Raw genomic sequence first — 22326 nt, forward strand, 5'->3', positions numbered from 1 at the left:
AAAGTTCGTCATGTGCTGCTACTGCTTCTGCCTTTTCAGGACTAGCAGGAGGGAGTAAATGTCTCAGATTCTGCTATAGTACATAGTTAGAATACCCAACCAAACTTGAATGGACAGGCGACCACTAAACCATGGCTTTCATTCATAATTTGATTTTGGCCGTTTGCATCGACCTACGCGATCCTGGCCATGGAAAGTCAAGGTCACAAAGCGGCCGCCGAAATAAACTATTCTTTATATTAAACTCTAAAACGGAATTTCCTATTAGTAGAATTCCATGATCTCAAGTCCACAGCGCATGACACAATGCACCTGATGGTCAAGGTTACTTTTTCTATTGATGCCTCTGGAGTGAACCGTAGTCGCTTTTGCAGCACCAATCGCTCTTTGAGGTTGTACATTGACGCCTATTTCAAGATTCGGGCCATTGGCGACAATATCTCGTACGTATTGCCTTAAATAAAATAGAGAATGTTTCTTTTTGCTATCTTACGGTCAGACAGGCTCTTGTTGCTTGGTGTCAGCTTCGGCCCCCCCCCCCCATGAATGTAACCTCTCGTTGTTGGCAGCCCGCCAATAAACGAAAACAGCAAGCACAAAATCTTGTACAAAAGCCCACACGGCTTTTTTGCGGCTTCCGGTAGATTTTTTCCAGCAGTGGAAAAATATATTTCACGCCAGAAAAAAATTTACTTGTAGCAGCGTACCTAAAACAGTGGTTTCAGGGGACACTGCCTAAAACAGTTTGTAGGAAAGAACAGAAAACAACACATGTACATGGAGGCTTGTAAGCTTGGCTATAAAGCTTTGTCTATTCTGCTTAAGCGCACAAAATTTGCAAAGCTTCTTTAACGCCTCAGGCTTTCGGGGCATACGCCTGGTAATAATGTGTGAAATATATCTATTCGGCTCTAAGGACAGACTAATCCGAACAATCAACTAAGGACTACTGGTGATCTAAGAATCTGATTTATTGCGATTAATTTTAACTTTATTTAGATGAGAAATTATTACAATTTCTCAGCGACGGATCAGCTACCGATAGTCATTAGATGTCTTATGAATGACCTAACGCACATATGGCGTTGACGGTAATGTAGCATATCTATACGTAAACGATTTGCTATTAAAGGACAGTTGCATATAGGAGCTAAAAGGAAAAACGCAGTTAGACTAAGGGTGACACTCGTACCCCTTGACGCTCGGATTATTTCGTTTATGGCAAGCAAGGATCTCATATTAATTTTTTACACAAAACGATAACTAGATTTATTATAACTTTGAACAAGCGATAATCAGGAAGATATTTACGGTTTTTTAACGCTTCACGGTTACCTAAGCAAATAGTGCACTACAAGGCGCCGACCATGTCATCAGGTCGTAGATACTGCGTAAGAAGTAACGTTTTAAAAGCAGATTGATATCAAACGTTCGCTTCGTATTAGACATCAATTTGTTTTAGCTTGCCTCCTGAAGACCTGATCTTTTCTATCCGAGTTGAATGCAGGACAGTCCAAATACTACCATAATCTCTCTCATATCTATACGGCTCTGTCAATAGATGTTTCTTGTAATAAGGAATTGAAACCTGGGAACATTCAATGTCTGTTTGCGATGGCTGGCATTCCTACAACACCGGAACAGCTTCATGTTCAGTCTAAATGCTGGCAATTGTACAGATCCTCCCCAATATCCAACCTTTGACTTGATCCTCCAAGCACACATTCAGCATTCGCGTACATAATACCGACAAGAAATGCGTGCAGATTCGCCCACCTTGGAGAAATCGTGCTTGAAAACGAGTACGTTCTCGGCGCGCACATCCCTGTGCACAAGGTCCTTGCTATGCATAAATTCAAGGGCAGGTACGATCTGTCGTAAGATGTCCTTGAGATCTTGTTCGTCCAGGCCTCCTGCAGCTTCGATCCAATGCCACAAGTCGCCCAACGGTGCCACTTCCTGGGCGAAAAAATAGTAGTCAATTGTTTCAAAACAGACATCATATGTGTCCAGTACAGATGGATGTGGTGACAGAAAGTACGAATAGTGAAACTCAGTGAGGAAGTCTCGCAACGCTGTCGTTGCCCGCGGGACAGCTTTTAATGCAACCTGAAATAACAAATGACTCTATATAATACGTACAGTAAGACGCGAACTGTAGGCTAGTCAGGAACTCTGTTTGTTTTTTGTGTATTTTCCATTCTTAATATATTCGTTTTATCATAAACCTGTAACTTAGCGTCCTACTGCTGCTGTAGTATTGAATTGTGACAGAAGTACCCCACTTTAAGTTATTTGTATATACTTTTTTAGCTGCTTAGCGGATAAATATTATTTATCTGAATGGCAAGGGCTCCTCATAAAAAATTGTAGTGTTTTTCTCATCCAAGAAACCTTATTCTTAGAAGGAAGCAGTCTTATCTGTTTGGTTTGTCTGAGACTAATAAATAAGTTTCGCTTTTTTAAATAAGTAGATATATGAAAACACCCGTAATAGTAGGGCCGCCCCTTAACTGTAACATGAGTCTACGTCAGATGCTTATTAAACTCCACCAGTCGTTTTGATGATTCACAAGGTTTTCTTGAGGTCGCAGTCTTGATTGTGGTTGCCGAAAACATTTTCCGATTCGAAATCAGGTCTGCGAACCGACTTTCTATATGCGCATATATACCACGAACGCGTCTTAAAAGGGAACGTCTGGATCTATTTCAAGATGAACTATTATATATCCGCTTCTCCAACTCAACATTTCAGTTGTATCGTACCCCTATTTAGCGAAACGGCTTTCTTGTAATACATACTATCCATTCAGTGTAGACCTCAAATCCGCGCGGATGGGAGACAGACAGAGTCTGTTGCCATGCTACAGTCTGATCCTTCCCCCCTTCCTCTGTCTGGGTCGCTTGTTCGTTCAGCCGGCCAGATTAAATGTCATGAACTAAAAATAGACCTTTTCGCAGAAACGATCCAAACTATTTTAAGCATGCTCAGCAGGCTCAGAGCAGACCCTTTGCGATGTTTCCTCTCTCTCTCTCTCTCTCTCTCTCTCTCTCTCTCTCTCTCCCCTTTCTTTTTTTCTTTCTTTTCTTTTGAACACAAAACTGTACAGTTGTATTATTATCGTATTTTCGCACTAGGTTGGGGGTCATTCCATCGGCTTGCGTTGGCCACTTATCAACAAGCCAAGCGACGAAGGACCGTCGCGTCGAGTTTGGCGTTTTGGAGAAATACGCTGCGAAATGCTGTTCTCGTTAGATAGCACTTCGTTCGTTCCTGTTTCGTTTCCTAATCTCAGTGATTGCTCTTGCAACTCGCACCGTGTCCCGTCGCTATTTTCTGACTGCGGCACGCCGCTTGCACCTGCGCCTCCATCTCCATTGTGTTCGTTCGTACTGTACGTACGTACGAGCAGGTCGACATTCTTTGTTGTTGTTCTGCTTCATAGCCACATAGCCTTTTCGCTTTGGTTGCAAGAGATGCTAAGGCGCATCGAAGCAACCGCGCAGCTGTTCATCCAGATGCTAGCATTTCTGGAAGATACTAACAAAGGGAATGGCGCCCAAGTTCCGCGTCAGCCAACAAAAGTACCGGGTGACTGGTAAAGACGAAACAGGTACGAACGCAAATTGTCTCGATCTTTTCTTGCTTGTTACCCCGCTCGTCGCTAAAACAACTGACCTTTTGGATTGCGTGCGTTGCATAGATAAGGGTTTGAAAAAGCAGAGGAAGACGAAAAGAACACGAATGAATTAGTTTTCTTTTATCAACGACCATCACATCTAAGACACTGTTAATTTCTAAGATAAAAAAAAACGTCGATTTGCGGTTAGCTTTCTGAAGATAGCTCCCAGTTGCAAGTACGATGTTAGCTTGTTGCTTTGACGCATATAAGAGCTAAGAACATTAAATCGAGAAGCTCACCGTCTTTTTTGTTGAAAGGTCGCGTTTTTTGCTATGTAAATAATAAGCAAGTATACAGTGACGCAATGCATGCAGTGGGCGATTTCTTTGAATGGTGCCCGCTTTGATGCGAGTTTGAAGTGTTCTTTATAAATGAACATACATAAAAGTTGTCTGCATGCAGCACTAGCTTTTGCACGATATGAGTGGATTCATGCAAACGTATGGCATAAGTTTGTACAGGTAGGCGAGTCTGCCACTACTAATTATAAATTCCCTTATGTAATAAGAAAAATTGTATGGTATGGGCATTGGAAATAAATACCCAGCGTTTATTCTAGACACCGCATGGACACAGTGCGTTCGCCGTAGCATAACACTCGCCTAAATATTCTGCAAGCCCAAGTCGACGTCGTGATCCAAGCTCATGAAGCCTACGTGCTGGGCACCTATGCGATAGCAAAAATGAGAGAGGAACGCTATATATAAATTGTCGCCAACCGTAGTGCGGACTGGGCCGGGAGCTGTAATGCCTCGGCCAAAAACAACGATTAGATGGATCACGCACTGCATACTCCCAATTGGAAACTAGAAAGAGAAATAAAGAGAGAGCGAGCGAGCGAGCGAGCACAGTTTTAGAAATAACATGACGGAATCAACGTGTCTTCATTCGTTTCGTTGTAGCACATACGAGTCGCTGTACGTTCCACCATGTTATGACGTAGCGATGGAATCAAAGGGACAAAGGCGAGGTCACCGTTACAGAATTAGTGCTACACAAAGCTAAGTGTATATATATTCATAAAATTTCATGGAAGTAAGGCATTGTCAAAATGTGTAGACATCGAATATGTAGTATTAGTGTATCTCATACATGCTGTAGGATTAGATCGGTACCGTTAAATTGTAACGGTAGACGTACAATTTATTATTATTATCATATCTTTACCTATCTACCAAAGAAGCAGCAACCATTGTGTCTATCGATATCCTACAGTGTGAACATCAGTGACAAGTAGCTTCTTGCGATGTCAGTCTTCAATAGTTTACCTCCTCTTTGGTGACTTTGTGTTTAGCAAGCAGAACTTTCCCATAGTCTCCGGCGCCAATTTCCTTCACGACGTCGTAGTCGTTCTCCATCGTCAGCGATTGGGGTTGAATATCTCGCACCCGATGAATGCTCGCCTATGGCAAGCAAAGAGAAAAGTAAAAATTTTGTGTAAACGGGATGATATTATCTGAGTCGACCTATACGAAGGAACCTAAAAGAAACAAAAAAAAACGAGCAAGCGAATGAATGTCCGGAAAGTTCATCGACTCAGCTTATTAATCTTGCGACAATACACAGACTAATGGCGATGAAAACGCTTGGAAAAAGTATCAATGGTATTTTTTTGACCTTTTTTTTCAAACGAAAACGGGTAAAAACTAATTTTTCTATATGGGCCAAATTATTTTTAAAAATTTATCGGGTTAAAAACTTCTTACAGTGGTGTTTGGTCTGGAAACCGATGTATTATGGTACATGAAACAGTAAGAGTTAAGCAAGCAGTTTAGCGACTTATAGCATACGGTTAGTCTAAAAATAAGATCGATCTGTTTTCAACAAAAATTGGACGAAGATTTAGTTTATTATATAAAAGGCGTCTTTTTAGGGAACATATACTCTGCAAGTAGATACGTCGAGAATCGTTCAGCGAAAACAGATAAAATGGCTAATGCGCCACGTAAGCTGGCACGTAATTGGCCTAATCAATACCTGATTTTACTAAAGATAAAAAACTATTGCTTTGATAGAAAATATTTAGGAAAAATGCCTTTCATACAAGTAATTAACCAAGTCCGTCGAAAAGCATTACATACAACTCGTTTCAATAACGGACAAAAAAGTTTAGGATGTAAGAAACAATGATTTGATCATACGTCCTCGTTAGGATCCCATGTGAAATTCTCTGTCAGCTTAAGACGTCGTTGACGAACGCTTGAAGCCGTACTATAGTGAAGTAACCTCAATACTGTCAATACAATATTTCAAGGCTGTATCACTGATAATCTCGTAGAACTTTAAGAGAAAAGCTTTAAAAAATCGCCTGTTAATAACTAAATTCACAGTGTATATATTATCGTATCATATAGTGTCCATAAAGTTGCAAGAGTGAAAGGGGTAAACAGTTCCACGTGTCGACAGGTTCATTGACGATCAAATATTGTTCGAATGTTAAAATCAGGTATGGACTTCATATGTACTGTATATCGGAAACTGAACTGGCCACTTTTATGGGTCTACAAAAAAATCTATAATATTGAGACGTTCTAGCGTAGTAATGTTAGTAGTATACCGTAAGGTATATTACTTTATATATACTTATAGACGCTTTCATGTTTAACGAAACCACAGTCTTACATTTCTGTTTCTTAGCTGGAAGAACATTGAAACTTTGCCGTATTTCGACAGATTTCATTAGCCTCATCAATTCAGCACAACTTTAAACCACATGTGTCACAGTAATCACAAAAGCACCTTGCATTATTTATTGTCACGATCATTGTTTCCATTTTTTTCCAAGTTGTTTTATAAATTGCTGTCAAATGTTGAACTGGATTTTAGGCGAAAATTCTTTATTTTAGGAAAAAGAATTGGGCCTTTTTACGAAAGTCAAGCAGCTGAGTTGGCGTAAGTCGTACGTGGGGCACCCTCTTGCTGATTGTCAAAATCTCTAGAACCAAGTAGGATAGAAGTAGCTGGATAATCGATTTGACTATAACAGTGGACGGGGTTTTATGGCAAAGAACAGGTTGTTTACTGTCACTGCAAAAAAATGTTCAGTTCATTTCTTTGTTTGACCTCACCACCGTGGAGCAAGCCAAGCCTACGGCGGCTGAAGCCAATACAATGGCGTATATAACTGAGCGTTGCGGAATAGAGAGAGATAATCAGGCGGGGGAAACAAAAAATCAATCTATTCGATGAACGTGTTTTGAAGCATGGTAGCAAGCAGTTGTAGACGGAGGAGTAGAGCGAGGGTTTGCTCATAATTTCTTTCTCACTTCAAGTCTACGCAATCAATTTAGGAAGACAAAGAAACGAGAAAGAAAAGGCAAAAGACGACAAGTTTTCTAAACGTATTGCAATATCAAAGATCCTTCCTAAAAAAGTCTTTCTGTACTCGCGTCGTACTGACGCCTACGCGAACGGTTGATCAACGATCGATTCGAGAGACGAAGACCACACACATCGACTGGCCTGTTAAGGACTCATTGACTAGCTATAACGAAATTGGTCCTGCTACTAGAAGTCTCAACCGAAAAACAACACCGCTTAAGATATCGATGCGTTATCCTCCAGGTACTTCCGCTTCAAATCGATTTTCAGTTTCATTCGAAATTTGGCGGCGACGTCACATATTTGAGACAACATTGTTCGTTGCCGGTCAGAACCTCGATAAATGACGGCGGAATAACCGGATTGGGATTCAGATGGGAGCAAAATAAATAATCCTATTCCATATAGGTTATGGTTGTAAAAAAAATGTGGAATAATATGGATGTCTGTGTGCGCGCCTATGACAGAATGTAACAACAATGCACTTAGAAAGGTATAACATAATAAAGACGACGCGGCTGAAACGAGAACCAGGCTGGGACATGAGGGTGCGCCGTTCGTTAACAATGCGAACATTGTACGATTTAGCCGATACGTATGGCACATATTTTTAGTCACCATGAGACAGATTTCCAGGACTGTGGCAGCATACGTAGATACTGATTAGATTCCAATGGTAAAAACGGTACCTCTCAGGTGAATTCTGGGGCTTGACAGCCTCCCTTTCGTAGAATAACAACACGCAAAGTACGATTCATATATACATGGATCTGTGCATTTCACATGTGTGAAGGTACGTCTGCATAAACCTACCTGTCTTTTAAAATGTGCCGCACCGCTGGCATCCAGATGACCCTGTGAGGGATGGTGGCCTGGATGTAGATGAGCCACTGCCACTGTCTGATGTCCGTGGCCCTGGTGAGGACCCGGATGGCTTGGCAGTTGTCCTCCCTCCTGATGATGATGATGGTTACTATGTGGGGCTGCCATTACGGTCACATTGCAAGCGGGCATTTCAACGGAGCCGGAATTTAGGTGGCACGAAACGGGGACTGGACGTTGAGCGTTACAACGCGGAGCATCTACTGGACAGCGACAAGTGCGGCGGCAGCAGCAATTACATAAGGTGGGACCAGCTAGTCACTGAGTGTTCCAAATAGTTGAAAGAGCAACAATTATAAGTTGGGAGTCGAGGCTAGCCGCAGTAGGCTGGTCCGTGGATGAGGTTCGTCGATGGATTCATCGATCATTATTCATTGCAAACAACGCACTACGGCTGAATCTTAAACTGTTTATGACGTTTGATAAGTTCAGTCGGCTGGTTAAAACAAGTGTTCATTGATCGCTGCTGATGGCTGTGGTAGTGGACGACTGTCAGAAGAAAACTACAGATTCGGGCAGATATAAAAGACACTGCCTTTAGTTGTTGTAGTAGCGGTAAATAGCAGATGCACTAGCAGGAAATCGGATTTTCTGAAAAATGAAGTTAAAAACAGATAGTCGAAATGCTTAGGAAACATAGGAAATAAAATCCTGATAGTGCAATGGCGTATAGAAATACTGCAAACGATTAATTGATACTGAAAAACAATTGATATGACTTTCGCACTCATCTCTTCTAAATTCTCTTGTCAAACCGATATTTCCGCTTCCGCAAATATTCCGCTTCTATACAAATAAAAGTAGAATACTTATGCGTTGATCGTTACTATCACTTGTATATACTATAACTGTCACTACTAGGATACTGTTTGATCAATGCTGATCTAGCCATCTGTTTTAACGATTTTTCCCTTTCTTTATTTGTAGAACACGACTAAATAATGCTTTCAGTTCTTCCCTTCGAAAATTGAATAGATCTCGTTGATTTGAAGCCCATTGGTCCTTCGAGTCTTTTGCGCTAAATAAAATACTGGCACCGCAAGTTAGCTCGTTTAGATTCGTTTATCTCATATAGCAAGTACTTTGCCTTGAGCGTCATGGCAAATAGGCATTTTTTCATACGAACATCGTTGCTAATCACATTAAACTATTGCAAGCTTCTCTTTGAAACATTAGCGGTGTTGGCATGCGGACGGGAATAGAGCTTCCTTAGGGAATTTCCTTAGAGTGGCTATCGCTTCACAAAAAACATTTTTTTACATCTATGGAAAAAATACTTTTACAAAAGCTAAGGAGTAGCTAAAAGCAAATCACATTCTGATCGTATCAATTCGGAAGGGCCTTAACTTGAAAAAAAAAAAGTAGAAAAGAATTCGATTTACACATACATCTAGGTAAACGAATCGACCTATTTATGCGGACCTACTGCATGGATCATCACATGCGGCCCGAATGTTCGCGCTCACAACTTCAGCTCAGCTACTACAATACTTTTATACACGATTATTTTGTTTTCGCTACTTCAAGAGGTGGTCTTGGTCGAGACGCCTTAATCAATCAACCTGGAATTTGAAAGGTATTCTAAATGCATTATTCCTACGAATATTCGAAAAGTTTTGTTGCGCCGAAGGTAAGAAGAGCAGATCTAATTGTGTCCAAGATACGCTTTAGAAAGAAATTTATTGCAAAGCTCTTTTTATGCAACTGAGAAGTCTACAAGATCGCTTGCTATCAGTCTACTAAACAAAACATTATTACTGTCCTGGTCTGCATTACTAAGTAGTATTAGTTTTACCGTAAAACTCCTTCGAACAATGCCTATACATCGTGTGATGTTTTTCGAGTTAAATGGCATGGTTCGCCGCCAAAACAGCAGGATTAACTTTAGAGGGCGAGGTCACGACCGAAGCCCTTTCCACTGAGCTGAACTGAAACTTCCTTGACAGGACAGACAACATAGATTATAAACAATGGGAAAGGCATCTGGCAATAGAAATAGTTGTATTTGGTTCTTCGTTTTAGCTATCGAAAGCGCTTACATAAAACAACGAATAACGAAAAATTTCGTTTCGTCTTGTCTCTTACCCCAAATATTTCAGCATCTGGATTCCAACATTGTATAAATTTACGAAGAAGAACAAATGTAGCTAGTCACAGGCAACTTCGTAAGTCTATATAGTTCACAGTGAATGGTATAAGCCTTTGATCGTTCAGACCTAGCAAAACACGAAACAAATATGTTTAGTGTATAGGTAAAGTGTACGATAAACAGAGTTAGCGAACGTTAAGAATGGCCAAGGGCCTCGCCAAGGATGATAGATATACTTTTGTGATCTTGACCGATAGATCGAATGATCCGGTGAAACCTTTCATTGGATGCTGTATATAGTGAAACATACTCTGGTTAGGTTGTGTCAAACCTTCGTCTCTCTTCAAATAAGCAAGCTTCGATCATCCACGGCCCCATGTACGCGATCTTATTCCCGCCGAGAGGAGGACTCGATCAAGGCTATCTACGTGTGTACGACTATATCGAACAGAACGAAAAAGACTAGTTTGTGCATCCTGGACGCTTTCAGAGGTCAACGTTCGAACGTGGAGCTTTCGTTTTAGCAATCGTCGGATTCCTCTGGTCCGTCCTTCTGGCCTCGGCGCGTGAGTCTGCTCTCAAGGCCAACGGGACACAAAACAACAGGGAAAATGAGTTGGGGGAATGCAATGTATAACGGGCGGCTAGTATGTAAACAGCACCCATAGATCTCGACCGAAAATACACCGGCAGTTCCTTTAATGTCTTGACTGTTTTTGAGGCTGCCGAAATGTGGAACGACATGGACCGTGCCACTAATCGAAGGAACGCAACTACTAGAGCGTTTCTGTCAAATTAAAGAAGAGCGGCTATTACCCTGAATATTAGGAAGTCTTCGATATGTGTCCTAATGTATCGAATCATTATTTTGCGACATAGATAAGGAAAGTAGAAGGGCTTCAACAAAACAATTGATATATCTTACTTTATACATGGGGATCGATGTCGTTTAATTTTTCTGTCAGTTGTTATCGAACTGGCATCGGTCATTAGCCTGTTTGCCTGTTAAAAACTTAACTATAAAGGAGCTTACTTAATAGAAGAAGCGCCTATTCACATGATGTTCCTTGTAATTACGTACCCGCAGACTTGGCGCGTTGCTATAATTTTACTACATTATTTAAATCAAATACAATACAGCAAATTTTCCCCGTTTTTATGCGATGCGATCCATGGTTTTTCACATTTTCTACAATAACATATTCAACATGCTTCAACAATGAACCATGCACCGTCGTGCACCAGAGGATCGTAGAACAGTCTTTTTGATGGCTACACAAATTTTGAGATGTATAATTTTTTAGTTTATACGTACATACAACACAATTGTATTGATCTAAAGTCAAATACACTATTCGTCATATAAGATATATTTCAATTAGCAACTACTGGCTTTCGACGTGTACAGGGTATCGCTTATTACTCTAGGCCTTATTTTGTATTAGGTACGATCTGTTGCAGTAGTCCAATTCGCTTATTAGACTTCAACAGTGACCATGCAAATAACTCTGTTGAAAAATTATTTATGATAAAAAGCTCCTTGGAATAAAATTGACAGCTGAACGGATAGCTCGGCCTGATAAATGTTTGCTTTTAGTTTGACTGAAATTATCGGTATCTATCAAAAAAACCTTGTTCAGATGACGGTTTCTAATGTGTAATGAAGTTTAATTTTCCGCAAAGAAAGAGTTCCACTCAACCAATGAACGTGTCAGTTTTCTAGAAAACGAAAAAAAAAAACAATGAAGAAGGAAGCGACGCAGTTGAAATATACACTCGAAAGCAGGCCAATTTTGGCCTTTCGTTCAGTCGTCATTTCAAGTCCTCTTACAAGAATTTTTTGGTTGAAAGAGTCACTATCTTGAACGATAAACAGCTTTATGTTCGTTCGAAGGAGAGAACTAGTCTTTTTTTTTGTTGTTTAGACAAGACACATAGGCCACATACGTAGACGATTTTTTATTGACAAATAGAACCAGGAACGGGCAGACTCAGATTTTAAATTGAAGAGGAGACAAAAGAAATAAGGCTTTTATCAGAGTTTGGAAGCATGTTGACACGTGCATGGGACCAAAGACGTTCAGTTACATCCTGTGAGGCATCATGCATAAAAGCTTCCGGTTCGTCTGCTTGGGCGTTTTCGGTTTCAGAATCTACAATCAGTGCCCAGCGTTCGAGTGTTAAAGGCAAGCGGCAACGTTGCAACTACAAGCGAAGACCATGTGTTACTTCTAGGTAGCCGGTTATTAATGACGTGAGGTGTGTGCTCCTCAACAGCTGAATTCTGATCTTGTAGTTCCTCTTTTTTGCCTTCATAGCCGGCTTGGCGCAAGATCATGTTCATGTCCTACTACGCAACAACAACAGAAATAGCTGCAGCCCGTGACGATACCGGTTACCTTGCCGCGCTACTTGTTTCGATGGGGTTGCATCAGAAGTTACAGGCTACAGTTGCTGCCAGCTACGGCGTGGCCGCTCATCTTACCCTTGGGAAACAGCGAGGACGAAGCGAAGTTTTCAGCAGGCTCCGGTAGTACTCGCTTTGTTGGGTGGCCCTTTTAAACTCACCGTAATGTAGAGTCGGCAATTTGCCACTACCGTCGTTTCGCTTAACGACGAGGGAAAAGTGGATAGCAGATAAGTAATATCGTTCAGAGTTACGTTCAGGTCGATCAACGGCTAGATGAACTCGAATTTAAGCGATTAACACTACAGAAGGTTCTTGAACTGCTAGGGCCGTTAGACCGGCAGACGAACATTATGCGCTTAGGGAACCACGATGACGCACAAGCAACAGTGGGTATGGCGAAGAGAGCAACGAAAACGAGATATGAAATGATTTCAACGGCCATCCTAGGAGCTGGAAGGGGCTTTAGGGCCAATCGGGCTCTATGGCCATTACTGCAGCTACGTGCTTATCTGCCTTAAGAAACTATCGAAGGTGGACGCCTCAGCGCATAACGTATGAAGTTGAATCCAAGGAAAAACGAACATACAGGAATAAAAACGGCGCATGTAAGGTTGCTTTACGTGCTCCTACTTGGCCACTACGCATTAGACATGAAATGGCTACCATGAGGAGAAGTAAGTACAAAACGAAATGTATGGAGGAGTTAGTGTTGCGGATATTGGAGGAGGCACAAGGAGTATTTGTAATAAACTGATCCGTGTGAAAGGAGTAGAAAGTAGGGTGACTACGTAAATCTCTCGCGGACGGAACGGATCCTTTATGTTAGCTACGAATAGCATGCGAGAATTTATAATAGGACGTGTTGCTGACACAGCGAATGGATAGACAGAACCCGACATAACTTTTGCTCTACCTAATGGCTCGTTTGTGAGATTTTTGCTTTGAGGGGATCAGTTTTACTAAAAGTTTTGCTCTTGTTAGTAATAATTGCGCAGCCACATCTAGTAATACGGCCAAAACGACTTGTTTGAAAGCGAGTGGAGAAGGCAAAGCAGTGGAAACTGTGAGCAGTATTGAAAAAAGATAAATTTCATTGATTGATGTCGAAGCAAAACTGCATCCTTATCGGTTCAACGTCGATAGGCCGCTATTTATTTCCACTAAGAAGCTTCTGCTAGTAAATGCACTTTGAAATGTATCATTTCCGCTCCTATAGGACCGTTACCATGAGCGGTATTATCAGCATTATCGTACATTTTCGAATATCCGAGCCGTTCTCTTATGTCCTTGACTAGTGCAGGTATAATACGTTGTGGCTATGCAGTTTCTACTTTTTTTCTTGTATTGTTTATGTGAAACAGTTGTCTGCTACTGCTAAATTTTGTGTTCTAACGTATTCTCGAGAGGCTGAAGGTTTTGTTTTGTTATACCCAACGTTTTTGGCAATAGAAACAACGCGTATATGGGGTTAACAAGTGAAATCTAACGGCCAATATTAAAAACGGTTTTATCGTCTTCTAGAGCTTTTTTTACACGCATGCATATATGACAACGACACTTCGATCATGCAGTTACTTTCTTATGGTCGTGACAAAAAGCTCTTAGAAACATTTCGTTCATAGTCAGACTAATCATTAAAGGAATGCTCCTTTTCAGTATCAAACGTACTCTTGCTAAAACAGAATACAGTGTATTTCCTAATAGCTTTTTTCCCATACGACTGTTGGACTCCTTTTCCCCATTTTCCTTCTCGCACGTAATGTACTCATACAGACAACAGTTTTGTAAATCTCCACTTTGTTGATATTTAAACTAACATTTAAAAAAAAAATTAAGTTCTTGTCATATATATGTTTGCACATCTAAGTTATGAGTTACTGCCTAACAGTATAACTGTTTGAGGGTGGGGAGGTTCAGCCCAGTATAGCAATACTCCGTTGTGACGGTCGTTTCAGTTGTCTAAAAGTTACTGATCGACGTAGGAAAAAATCGGCTGATTTTTTCAGGATGGTGACGCTGCGGATGGCCGTATCCGACATAAGACTGCAGTGCGGTTTATTGAAGCAGTCTTTAATTCTCGCTACAAGTGATGCCCACGTGAAGCATCGAGTCTAAGCAGCGTAGCCGTTCACTGTCCTTTTATTCTGACATTCACCTGACCCTTAAGACGCTTTTTTGCGACATATGTAGCAACTGCGGATCACTGGAAGACGTGACAGACAGAGGCCGAACGATCATTCCACTTAGCGAGCAATAGCCATAGCTATAGCGGCCACGGCTACGTAATATACAATGGTATTAACCGTCAACAAAAGAAACATGGCGAAAGTAGACTCGTCTAGGACGACACAACACGTAAGAAGATCATCCGGTCATCTTGTCACCCAGCTCACTATCCTGTTTCTAATAAGGATCAGGCTTGAAGACCACGACGTTAGCTCGTAGAGCCAGAGTAACCACAACGTTGACCTAACCTGCGTACCCTGGACGGCATTTGCTGCTCTATGAAGACGACAGTATTGATCTCGAAAGCAGCTAAAGTAACGAGAGCAACAAACAATGGACTACAATAAAAATTACCCGAAAGCGGCAAGGAAAGATATAACATAGGTGCCACGTTGGGTTTGGTGTTAAAGAAGCAAATTGACTTGGCACTGTTATATACAACAAAATATCGATACGACAGGCGCCATAAGTGGTTTGTTTGCTTGCTTCACTGCTAACTTGTTTTATCCTGCAAAACACTGGAAATGGTCAGAGGACATAATGTAAACTCATTCGCCCTTTTTCTCGTTCAACCTACCCCTCAAAGTTGTTGCAGCTATGGGCTGGCGCAATCTTGCAAACTCTTGTCTCACGGCGAAAACGGCCCCTGTGAGCGACAATAGAGACGTTAGTGTCTGCATGGGTAAGTACAATATGCAGCCAAAACACGAGCAATACCAACTAAATATAGAGCTATTCTGTCCTAGCTAATTGTCCTAGGTTATTAGATACATCAGGCGAACTACAACACGCGACTCGTAGAAGTAGTACAGCCAGTATAATTACCAGGGAAAATAACTGAATGGCAATATCGAAATCTACAGTAGAGGTCGTACCGTCACTTTCGGCAATACAAGCGACAATAGGCATACCTTTCTGTACAAAGTTCTTACAATGATTTATTGCTAGCATTTGGCTCACTAGAGAGGATCAACACACCATCTACGTCTTAAACCTCTAGCCACTTTTTTTGCTTTCCCCTTCAGATGACGAAATGGTCGAAACAGCTGTTATAAATACCGACCAGTTTCTACCAATAAACCGCTATGTTCGCCAAGAGTTGGCGTGAAAAAGGTGTGGTATGCCCGTTCCCTTTGCCGCCAGCCAACGGCTTATGGTTGCCATGGGCTGGTTAGGCGAAAAGTAGTGAGGCAAGCGTATCGTGGGGTAAGCTCCGACGAGGGCAGGAAAAAGCGATGGAATTTTTGAAAGATGCGCGGTTCGTGGGACACAGGAAAAGGCGAGTGAGATATATGACTTTTTATTCTGAAATACTTTGCTCGGTATGGAACACTCGAAGAAGTTACTGGATTTCATAATTCGGTATAAAAATAAGCCTCAGCACTTTCGTCCGGTGGTATATAACCCTAAATCAAGAACCCTGGAACTTAGGTTGTAGAGCTTAGAACTGAAGTCGCTTCTCGCATTTCTTTACAGTTAACGAAAAATTGTACAATTATGATAGCTCGTTCTAGTGAAACTGTTTCCCGCCACGATCGTAAGGTACGGTTTAGCAGATTGTATAGCAGTGACATTTCGATTTCCGCTACTGTCCGGACAATTTCCGCTAGCCGTTCACTTCGGGTTGCCAAATTTAAAATAGCAGGTTCGCCAAACGTTTTCTTCATTTAAATCGTTCAAAGACGACTCCATACCTTATATTCAAGTTATCATCACCACGTTGATCTTGACTGTTGTGATAACTGTTTATAAGTTGCTATGTATACATAGAATGTCTAGAGTCGACACTTTCTGTCACGCTATCAGCTTTACTTAGTTGTATAACGCTGATCATATTTTTTCGTGCGTTACGTGCAGTACAAGTCGGACAGCCGGGAAAAATGCGTTTCATTTACGGCAATGGCATATCACTGCTATTGATGTGAAAGGGTTGCAGATCTTAGTTACAAGCTGTCCATGAAATATCACTGGGACAATCGGAGGGCTCTAATGGTTTACTCATTTCCTCATTTCATTGCTAACAGACTAAAGTGAATGTTAGATAGTTGGAGCCAATTATTGCTGATGTTTATCATCATGCTAAAAGTTTTCGCAGTGATTAGCAATCAATGAGCTCTCCTTACTGTTGTAGCCTATGTCAGTGTTTACCAGCGTTGCGATCGATATCGACAATCCCCGTATTCAACGGATACCCCTTATCTCATGCACATAGTATACTCTCTAACCAAAGTTGTTCAGCTAACTCGGTTCTTCCGTCAACATTGAAGCCAAGGCCAACCATATAGCCCTTAATACGTCTTCACACGCGTACACAGGACCAGTAACGACCGCATGTCTTTCATCTTGTGACTGTAAGGCTCTACTGATGTGTCTACCTTTTTGCTTTTTTTGACGTCTTCACGTTTATAAATATCTGAAGCACTGATAAAGTACATGGTCGTAGCCAACAAACGAAGTCGGTTTCGAATGTGCGATCTTCCGTCCAGAAACTAGGCTCTGCTGACAAGAGCAGATCGGCTATGTTTCCCTTATTCCATGAAGTTTTACAGTTTTAACTTACTGTAGTTGTAGCTTACTGTAACGTTACCGCCATACCATTTAACACACATAGTAAAACTGACCGCCAAATAGTGATCCTCAACACTCCGCCATCAAGTTGCTTCACACGAACTCCGCTGTAGCTTACCACCATGCTGCTTGAAACGAACATGTCAATTTTCATGTAACGGCACATAATTTTTGGGTGTGCTGATCATATTAATTATGTAGGTCTATCCTGTGAGAGTTTCAACCACTACGTCTCAATGTAATTGTTTAGCCAAACTGTTCGCTATCGAAAGTCGTTATTTGTTTATAGCATCTCTGTCCTGATACCAAGTACGAGTAGACTTTGACCTTTAATCTAAGGACACTTAGAAATAACAACGTCGACGAAGCTCGACTGTATCTCGTAGTCTCAATTATACGGAACATTATTATATATTTACTATTTGCGACTACCTTGTAATACATGTTGCGTTTTTGTAGTCACGGCTTTAAGAGCTCTCCGTTAGTTATTACCAGAGCATTAACCTGCATTGAGATTGTATTGCGTAAGTTAGTTCTGGATACGTACGAACGAGTTCGACTTGGCGAAAGGCCATGATACCTCAGAAGCTGCTTGAGGTTGGATCATCCACAAGCAGTGCGTCACATTAATTAAGTAGACAAAACAAACTAATACTTCCTAAATCCTATAGGTTATTAAATAGCACTCGTTACCCAATAAAAGGCGGGGTAATCGGTAGGTCAATCGACTGATTCGCTTCCCTGTTCATGCACACGGTGCAACGCTTGCATGGTTGGTTGACAGATCCTCGAGGAAGGCAAGCTCCTATGTATATACCACGATCACGCGGATGCGCGCTTCGCTTGTCCGGTTAGAAAATCTTACGTGAATTACCTTTCCCAACAAAGTAGGCCAGAATAGACGACATGGGTTTGTGGTGCCGCTTACATACGGAGAAAACATTTGCTAGTTTCCCAATGAGAGCTCGCAATTCAGCATTCGGATTCACGTTGCTACCCAGTGACCAGTCACTTGCAAAGCCCTTATATGGAACGTATACTTATACAGAGAATTTGTTGTTTTTTATGCAGTGACACATATACTATGTTTGCTCAGTGTGTATTTCATGGTCACACGTGATATTTATTCTACTCACAAAATTCATTATGACGCGATGATAGCGCATATGGAAGTTAATACACGAATACCTACAAATAACCTACAAGATACCTACAAATATTGTAAATCGGATAGTAGGTTCTACCGAAAATGGGGGAAGAAGGGACTACACTTATACCGTAATGCTAAAAATAGGCGACTTTTTTGGAAAGTATCGGAGCTGATACACAAGTTGGGGAAATGTCAGCAAACCCATACTTGCAGTTTTTGTCGATGTTCAAAGAATTTACAAATGGAAAAGATGACTTTAGTTCACCACGACTCTACATGTCCATAAGTGTACCGTTTGTTGTATCGCTATTTCTGCCCGGTTCAACTGTGTAGCGGTTCAGACCAACGGATCCGTCCATAAGCATACCGCCCGATAAGCCTGCAAACCTCGATAAGCGATCATTTAATAGCCAGTCGCCTGTTTCTACGAATTCTTATGAGAATCGATTCTATCGTTTTGAGCCCAGCCGGCTCCAGGTCTCACCTGAAGTCTTCGGCGGTTAACTAGAGAAAAGGAAATTTACTTACGTAAGAAACCCCCTCGAAGGACTGCTTACCTTTTAGCCGCCTTTCAGTTAAAGCTAGCTTAGATCTATAGGGGCAGAACTTGGTTTCACCATACTTCTTTCCGCACAGATCAGAATAATCCCACAAATGTAGTTACCCAGTTGACGTTATAACCTCGCAATCACTTCGTATTTCAGCCCTAACCATGCCGGCTGGCTGATTCGTTGGCTTACATAATTTTTGGAGACTCGTAGAGGCATCTATTTTTAAAAATGAATAATCTCTTTAAGTCATACTTTAGTGTTGTTCTATCACTTTTAGAATATTCTATCGAGCAACGACAGCCATACACATACAGATATTGTATACTGTCCCCACCCGTACAGCTGGAACAGGTTTTGATGGTGGATAATGGAGTGGTCGACGGTGTCGTTCTATAGCGGCCAGTAGGTGGCGTTGATAATCGTATCCGAGCCAATAACTTCGACTTTCTCCAAGCCACCCATACCGTGCACAACAGTCACTTCGTATTCTCATCACGGTAACGATAGCACTTATAAAAAGACTACCCAAATGAATATTAATGTTAAAGTGCCATTTTGCGAGAAAATTTGTCTTTTCCTTGTATATTATGTGGTTCTTTTGAGAACTCCCCTGCTCATCGCAGAACTGCAGCCTCTACCTTTTTACTCATTGTGATAATATCAACGTTTATAGAAAGGTAGACTTTGCTTTGTTCTATTAATAACACTGTTACATGCTATTTGGAAGCAATATATCTAAGAGCCAAGGGGACAAATAGCTGAAGATCCTGACGCCTGGTTATTAGGGCAAGTGATTGCAGAGACTTGTTACTGCACGCAGCCCTAGTCGCTGTATAAAAACAGCAGCTTGTAAATGCGGAGTAATAAGGGGCTGATTTTAACTAATCTTCCGGCACCTAAGGTCTATAAAAAAAAACAGCTGTGTTTATTCGGCGAGTACTTCAGGTCATCTGCTTGGTCCATGGATCATTTTTAAGCTGGAACACCTGCTAAGAAAAGCATACGCAGTGTGTTTTGTACGCACCTCCAAGATATGTTCAAAATATCTGCGGGGGTGTATTTGCAGAGAGCAATAACTAACATATCGTTGAATAAAGTGTTTGTAACGACATAAATCAAACTTGTAGACAAAACTTCGGCTAAGGTTTTACTTCAATTACAATCTCCGGTCGTAGGTGATTTTCGTATTTAGGAAGATCGGCTCAGGCAACTACCTTACGTATGGTTCGAGCATGTAATCTATTCACAAAGTATTACATCGATCTACCCTCGTGCTAAACTTTTCTAATTGCTGTGTAAGTTATGTGCTTGACCACTGCTTTAACTAGATCCTATTAAATTAAATACATGTTTTCGAGCCTTTCCTGACCTGGGCGACAGTCATTATAAGAGTATGTAACCTAAGGCTGAGCATTATTAGATTTCTCAACAAGAAATTGAACAAAAGCTTTTCAAAGCTTCATATACTTCTAACTCACCTCCTGCTTCAGTAAGTTTTTGGCATCGATCATCATTTTTGAGGCGTTATAGTTGATACCAGGTCCAATAGTGTCGTTGAAGTTTGATGAGAATTCTTGGGACTTTCGATCGTACACCCAAGCAGCTCTGGCCAGACATATATATATATATAGCTAGCACTTATATTCAACGATATGTGCATACATTAAAAAAGATCTTTAAAGGGACCTTTCAATCCAAGTTTGTGACGATAATTAGTTCCAAACTTTTTTATAAGTTTGTCTGCTGCTCCAAGCTATTCTCGCGTTAAGGGGCAAAAAGCCTGTGCTCACGCAATCAAGTTGTTGACTGTGTTTGACTGGTTATTATACAAAACGATCAAACGTGGACAATACTATTCGTTGGTGCGTTCGTAAGTAGTTAAATGCTTTTTGTAGAAAAATGACGAGATCATGTAAAAGAAATTACCCAGCCAGACCTGTTTTTCCTCTAATCTTTATCGACAAAAGGTTTTATTTGTATCAAAATTAGCCTCAAGGATTGGCAAGATATACAGGACTTACCGTACATACTGATATACATATAGAATCTAGGGTAAAGCTGATCACTGTCGTCTATGTATCGTACAGATTATATATAGGAGTCTTTAGCAGATTTGATTTGGAGACAGCTTTCACACAGGTTCTACTTAAACTGATTCTCATAGTTTTAGCAAACCTCAATTGGTTGCTATTCTTACACAGGTTGATTTACAGATATGAGCTTTAATTTTAGGTACAATTTTGATGTCTACTGTCTAACGGGTTAGGGTTCCCTTGCCATATAACATGCTACCATATCAGCTCCAGTTAAACTGAGCTACTCAAAATAAAGCGGTTATTGAAAGGAATCCGACATGGTGTTTCAAGTGCTTTAATTAAAAGTAGCAATGCAGCTTTCGGATTAAAACGTTGTGTATAATTATCTATATTTATTTATCATTCTTTTTGCGCTTTACTCAGCTATCAAGCCAAGCTACATTTAAGCGTCGTACTATGTCGTATTCAGGGTGCACGTCCCCTGGTGGTAGCTCTGTTCATTACAATATTATTCGGAGAAGATTGATCTAGTTGGGGCATCTATTGAAGTCAGAGCCTCTCGTTTTCTTTTACGGCCATTAAAAAGCATAAGGAAAGTAGATCTCTTACTTAGATCTAACGACCCTAGCTTTTTTCTCCCAAATTAGTATGGTCGCCATTCTTTCTAACGCCAACCGGTGGTCGATGGAGACATAGGGGAACGGACCGTTGCCTGCCTTTTTCCTGCTAAATGAATTGTCTGTGGAAAGCAGCAGCAGAAATTGGTCGGATGCCCAGCTTAATTTTTGACCAAATTAGATAACGTTTCGTACGTGTGTAAAGCGTGTGCTTATGTTTAGCCTGCAATATGTGAGAATTTTCTCTTAAATCTACATTGTGTATTTGATCAGCAATATTCAGCGAATCCACCAACTTACCACACTGTACCCGTTTTACATCCTTCAAGAGCTTATCTCTTGTGTGGAGACTTGGTAGAGAATAGCGCATTAAGACTGGAAAACTCTCGAACTTCGGTGCTGTACATGGAACCCCAGACAACATATTGTAACATCGATGCTTTTGTATATTTAAAACCAGTTAGCACTTCTATATCTTTGTGGCGCCGATATAATTCGTTGCAAACACAAAAATCATGTACTTTTCCCTGAAATGAGCGCCGATCAGTTTAAAAATTAGGTTTATGCTCAAGCCAATTCCACGTGAACTTTTTCAACTTAAAAACGTATCTGATTCGAGCCATTATACACTTGAGAAAACTTCATCCGTATTTGTCGGCCTTGATAAATCGTTTATTACAGGCGCCAATCAGAGCGAAATGTACTTACCTGTTCATTTTTATTCTAAATGTCAAGCCAACTTTACCTTAAGCCACTGAGGAAGTAAAGGCTTATTGGATCAAGTCTTCAGAAT

The 22326-nt window shown here is 40.9% G+C and overlaps 1 protein-coding gene and 1 long non-coding RNA gene across 7 annotated transcripts in view; one reads left to right on the top strand and one right to left on the bottom strand.

The window, feature by feature from the left end:
• Positions 1-22326, bottom strand: part of LOC111255425 (serine/threonine-protein kinase SBK1-like) — a 77271-nt gene that overhangs the window by 6894 nt on the left and 48051 nt on the right. For 4 of the 6 annotated variants that reach the window (XM_086978324.1, XM_086978321.1, XM_022817389.2 and 1 more), the window contains 3 exons: positions 7818-8477; positions 4952-5086; positions 1777-2109 (listed from right to left, as the gene is read on the bottom strand). In XM_086978324.1, the coding sequence (XP_086834450.1) occupies positions 1777-2109; positions 4952-5086; positions 7818-8018 (669 nt within the window). In that variant the 5' untranslated portion in view covers positions 8019-8477. Of the gene's footprint in view, positions 1-1776; positions 2110-4951; positions 5164-7817; positions 8478-15188; positions 15258-22326 lie in introns of those variants that run through there. The other 2 variants (XM_086978322.1, XM_086978325.1) reach the window with 2 other exon arrangements.
• LOC147758803 (uncharacterized) lies at positions 15190-15996 on the top strand. The gene is made up of 2 exons (XR_015319760.1): positions 15190-15293; positions 15637-15996. It is a non-coding gene; the product is annotated as an uncharacterized LOC147758803 (long non-coding RNA).

This window comes from Varroa destructor, unplaced genomic scaffold (assembly GCF_002443255.2).
Source record: "Varroa destructor unplaced genomic scaffold, Vdes_3.0 BEIS01000001.1, whole genome shotgun sequence".
Lineage (NCBI taxonomy): Eukaryota > Metazoa > Arthropoda > Arachnida > Mesostigmata > Varroidae > Varroa > Varroa destructor.